The sequence below is a fragment of the Alligator sinensis genome, unplaced genomic scaffold, assembly GCF_000455745.1.
Source record: "Alligator sinensis unplaced genomic scaffold, ASM45574v1 scaffold196_1, whole genome shotgun sequence".
NCBI classification, from domain to species: domain Eukaryota; kingdom Metazoa; phylum Chordata; order Crocodylia; family Alligatoridae; genus Alligator; species Alligator sinensis.
Window position 1 is genome coordinate 1,183,544 of NW_005842492.1, and position 4,557 is coordinate 1,188,100.

Sequence of the window (4,557 nt, forward strand, 5' to 3'; positions counted from 1 at the left end):
TCTTATGAAAGAATGACTGCTGGATGCAAGAAACCGACAGGTTTCCAGTTGGTTTCATAGCTTTCCCCGTGACTTTTAGATAACGGAAATAAAAACAACTGGTAAGAGAATTCGTTGTTTTCATTCTGTTACTTCTTTGTAAAGTTGTGAGCAACAGCAAATGCAGTGGAAAAGCACATCTGCAAACTCAGGAAGACATTCTTGTATTGGTTTAAGCTCACTTCAAATTTTGATGGTTATCTCCACAGCTGTAAAGACAGTAACTGTCTTTTAAAAGGGGGGCTTAGAATCTACAGCATTTGATAATACTCGAAAAGGAAGTCTCCTGTTGCCATCAACAAATAGGCAAGTAGTCAAGCTCTGCATGGTGAAAGAGTTCACACTCAAATAGAACTGTCCTTCCTATGAAGGCATGCTCTTTTGCTGAGGATTTTGACCATCAGAAGGAAGCACACAATGTAATGCTAATAATTACATTTTATTTTAAAAAGCAGTGTTAGAATACTAGGGATCAGTCCCTTATTTTTTAACATCTATAAATAAAAAGGTAACTTGCCCTTTTAACTGTCTCAGCACAAGTCTGTCACTACCCCCCCTCCAGATAACTCCTCTGTTTAAGCTCCTACAGAGATGCTGGTATCTGCCTGTATTAGGCAGTGTATGCTATGAAGAAAAGATCTGAGTCAGAACACAGTAAATGGAGGTTAGGAAAAGGGGTATTGTTAGAGTTTGGTTATCAGAGCCTTCAGAGAACAATTTTTTTCTTACTTTCCAAGGGGAAAAATGACACCTCATTTGTTGTGTCATTCCCCCAGTCCAGGGGATAATCTAAAATCCCTACACCCCTATGGTTATACTCTTGGCTGACTATACTATTAAGAACACCTTTTTTCATCTTAATTCCCCCACAAAGTGAATGCATTTCCATTTGTGATGCAAATTAGAATGTCATACGGCAAAACCAGTTTCAAACAAACACAAAAAAATGACGGCAGAGAGCACACAGCGCAGAAACACCACTACAAAATCCCTTTTCTCCCTGTTAATATACTGAGTGCTTGTAAAAGGTGCCAAATTGGTGACAGATTGGCAGTGGTAGTGGAAGATTCACATAAAAGCCTAAAAACCTTGCCAATCCATGGATGGATTAGAGGAAGAAATAAACAAGCAACATTTACTATTAAATCCTACTTTGCCATATCCATAATCCGAACATTTTGATTTAACACATCAACTTTTTAAGGTTTTTCAGTATTCCACAGATATTACATATTAGTATAATAATAAACAGTATCATAAGTATAGTTCTGAATAGCTGGGAGCAAAAGCATCATGATAAGGACAGGATCAGAAAGAAAAGTATTGGGACAGAATATCAGCTATTAAAATAATTTAATTCCTGGCTCCAGCAGGAAGACAAGCCTATAGTTACAGATGGGTGAACTGAAACTCCTATAAGGATTTTTCAGAGTAAAGTGTACAACCCCTCCAGGTTCACTATATAGACCAATAACATCTACTGTGGAGTACTTGTCATTAAAATTGCCCCAATGACTAATAATGAAACAGGAAAGTACCTAAAATGATCAACTCCTTTTATTATAACCAAAATGGATAGCAGCTAATAAATTTAAATTGTACAAAGAAAATATTGAGAAATACAATATATATGTTAGATTGTTTCTCTGTCGGAACCGGAAACTGGTGATGCACAGTCCTTGAGAACTCCTAGTATTCTGAGTCTATTAAAGGGAAACAGGAAAAAGAGCTGCTCCTGGATGTCTCCACTCTGGTTTCAGGTCTTACTTCTCTACAAACAAAGACTGAACAGCTGTAGTCAGTCCCCGATAGAAAGCTGCTCCCTCTTCACAGAGCCTTCTGGCAGAACTGAACTCTGTGGCTCCAACTGCCACTGTACTTATCCACAGCTTGGATAACAAAACCAGCAGTTACAGCTTATTATTATCTTAAGGATGGATCTCAGGAAACCAACCCACAACATTCAATGTACTGATTATATGTACTGCACCTACCATATCACCATATACATTATCCAAATATAATACTCAGTTCTACAATAACTTCTATTACAATAATTTCTATTACCAAACTAGAAACAACAAAGTGAATAGTTAAGCTTCCTGCTGTGGTCACTCCCTGGCAGAAAGTTGTTTCCCCCTACACAAAGGCTTCCAGTAGAAATGAGGCATCATGGACTCTCTTGCACTTATAGAAGCTGGTTGCTAGGGTTGCATTTCCTCCCCAGGGCATGGTGGTACACCCATCCCCAGGGGAGGTACAAACATGGCTGACAGCTATCCCCATTTCCCCTTGAGCAAGTGTAAGGAGGTCTCACTGACCTTCCTGTGACAAATGCAGTGTCTGTCCATGACTCCAATGGGTATGCTCAGGTTGTCTTTTAAGAAGTTCCTTCTGATAGTATAAGACAGAGGGAGTTTATGCTCACAGAGAAACCCAGTTGCCTGTTGAATATGACCAAGAGAGCCGGTAGCCAGGAAAGAAACAGGACCCAAGGGCTAGGGACAGAAGTTGCACATAAACTGGTTTAAGTGATCTGAAACTGGTTTAAACCCGTAACAGAACAGCAGTTCAGTGCATATAAACCGCTTTTAAATGACCAGCTGGGGGGCCAGGGCTGGGTGGTAGACTCCCCCCCTCGACTCCCTTCTCAGAGGGGGGGGCTGGGGAGAGACTTTCTGCGGGCTCTCTCCTCCCTATGGCTGACAATGGTGGAGGGGGAGGCGTGTGTTCAGCCACCAATCAAGCCTGGGCTGCCACTGGATTAGAAAAACCTTTGAAGGTTAAACCGATTCCACATCGGACTTTTTGAACCTCTGTATTTAGCCAAGATGTCTGATTTTGTTCCCACCCATTGAGGGCAATTTTTTTTTTAATGTTCACATTCACTTGTTTGTATTAACACATTTATTGGCTAACAACTGTGGAAAGAACTATTCCCCTAATGCTATCATGGGGTTCGATTCTCCACTATACCCATAAAAATCTCAGGGGTGATAAATAAGGGCAGGGGAGTGGACATGGACCTGGTCACAGCTCCCTAATCTAAACAACTCTGTCAAATCTCATCATCAGTTAAAGCTGCAAGTGAAACTTTAAGGCAGTGGTTCTCACCTTTTTTAGACTTAAGGCTCACCGTCAGAAAAATGCCAGTTCTTAATTTTCACTAGTTTTTTTTACTACATTAAAATAATAGAGCAATTCTTCTGCTGCAAAGAACTCAGAAAGACTACAACAGGTCAGAATTCTTTTAACACTATGCATTCCTATTCAAAATCTCTGGCCACATCCTGATGCGCACAGTTGTGACATATGTGGCACCAGAGACATGTCTGTGATGCCACATACTGCACATTCAGCTGTTCACCACACTGTTAAGTAGCACCACAGGAGTTTCTTTTGACCCCAGTGGGGTTAAAAAAACCAGCGCAAAAAAAGAGCAGTTGTGCAAATTACTCAAAACCAGAGCTTGGCTAGCTAGAGTCACACACCAGCTGCTGGCCAGGCTCTAAGGGACAGCATCACTGCTGCTGCAGCCTTAGGAAGCCCCCAGGATCCCAGGTAAGGCTGCCAGGGCCAGCCCAGTGCTGGCCCCAGCCTCATCTACCTAACCGGGGGTACTCTGCTGCGCGCCAACCTGGGGTAACCTGCATGGCATAGGCATTCCCCAGAGATGAGCAGCAGCGGCACAAGGTGTTGCACTGCTTCTTGTCCCCAGGGAAACAAACGGTGTGGATGTGGACTCTGGGTTTATCTTGTGAATCATATCTGCACAACTAACAGAGCTAACACTGTGTGGCACCCCAAACAGTGTTGAGAAACAATCTCAAGGCACCCTTGTTGAGAATCATTGGTTTAAAGTATGCTGCAGTTCAATAAGAGCCGTGAAATCTAGCTTTTTTCTCCCTCTTAACATGCCTTCTCTTATGCCAAGCAGAGCAGTTCCAGCATAGGTGGTGATTATAAGAGGCAATGCAGTCACCACTGCCAGCTTTAAACCAGATGGCGTTTTTCTTCAGACAGGGGAATTCACTCAAGGATTGCTTCAACAGGTGTAAATTTGCTTTATGTTGTGTAAGCACCATAACATGAAATACAGGGAACTGGAAAATATGGCTCTATGTTTGCAGTTCTTAACTCATTGACTAGTGTTGAACACATTCAGATATTCAGTATAAAACGCAACTTCCTTATTTACCATCATCATTTGTTTTGAAGGCATGGTTCATCATGCACCAGATACTATATGCACAAGGAAGGAAGGACATGAGTGGGGAGGGAAGAGTCTCTGCCCTGAAGAGGTCAGTTTAAGAAATGTTCTTCTGTGCTGTGTGTCTTATTTGGTGCATGTAATCATGGTCCTCTGCAGAGAAGCTGTGTCAGAATGCATTTAAAAGGAAGATTAGATAAGGTTGTCAAAAGAGGACAATTATCTAGCTAGGTACATTTTTATGCCCCAAAACCTTGAGGGTGTCCTCTAATTAACTAAACACATTCCTCTCTCATACTCTGGAGAAC

The 4,557-nt window shown here is 41.8% G+C and overlaps 1 protein-coding gene across 1 annotated transcript in view; it reads right to left on the reverse strand.

Moving 5' to 3' along the window:
• The window catches only part of UMAD1 (UBAP1-MVB12-associated (UMA) domain containing 1), an 8,546-nt gene extending 4,270 nt beyond the window's left edge, over positions 1–4,276 (reverse strand). Inside the window, exon 1 of the mRNA XM_025212917.1 lies at positions 4,238–4,276. Coding sequence (XP_025068702.1) covers positions 4,238–4,261 — 24 coding nt within the window. The 5' untranslated portion in view covers positions 4,262–4,276. The remainder of the gene's footprint in view (positions 1–4,237) is intronic.
• Between the last annotated feature and the right edge of the window lie 281 nt (positions 4,277–4,557).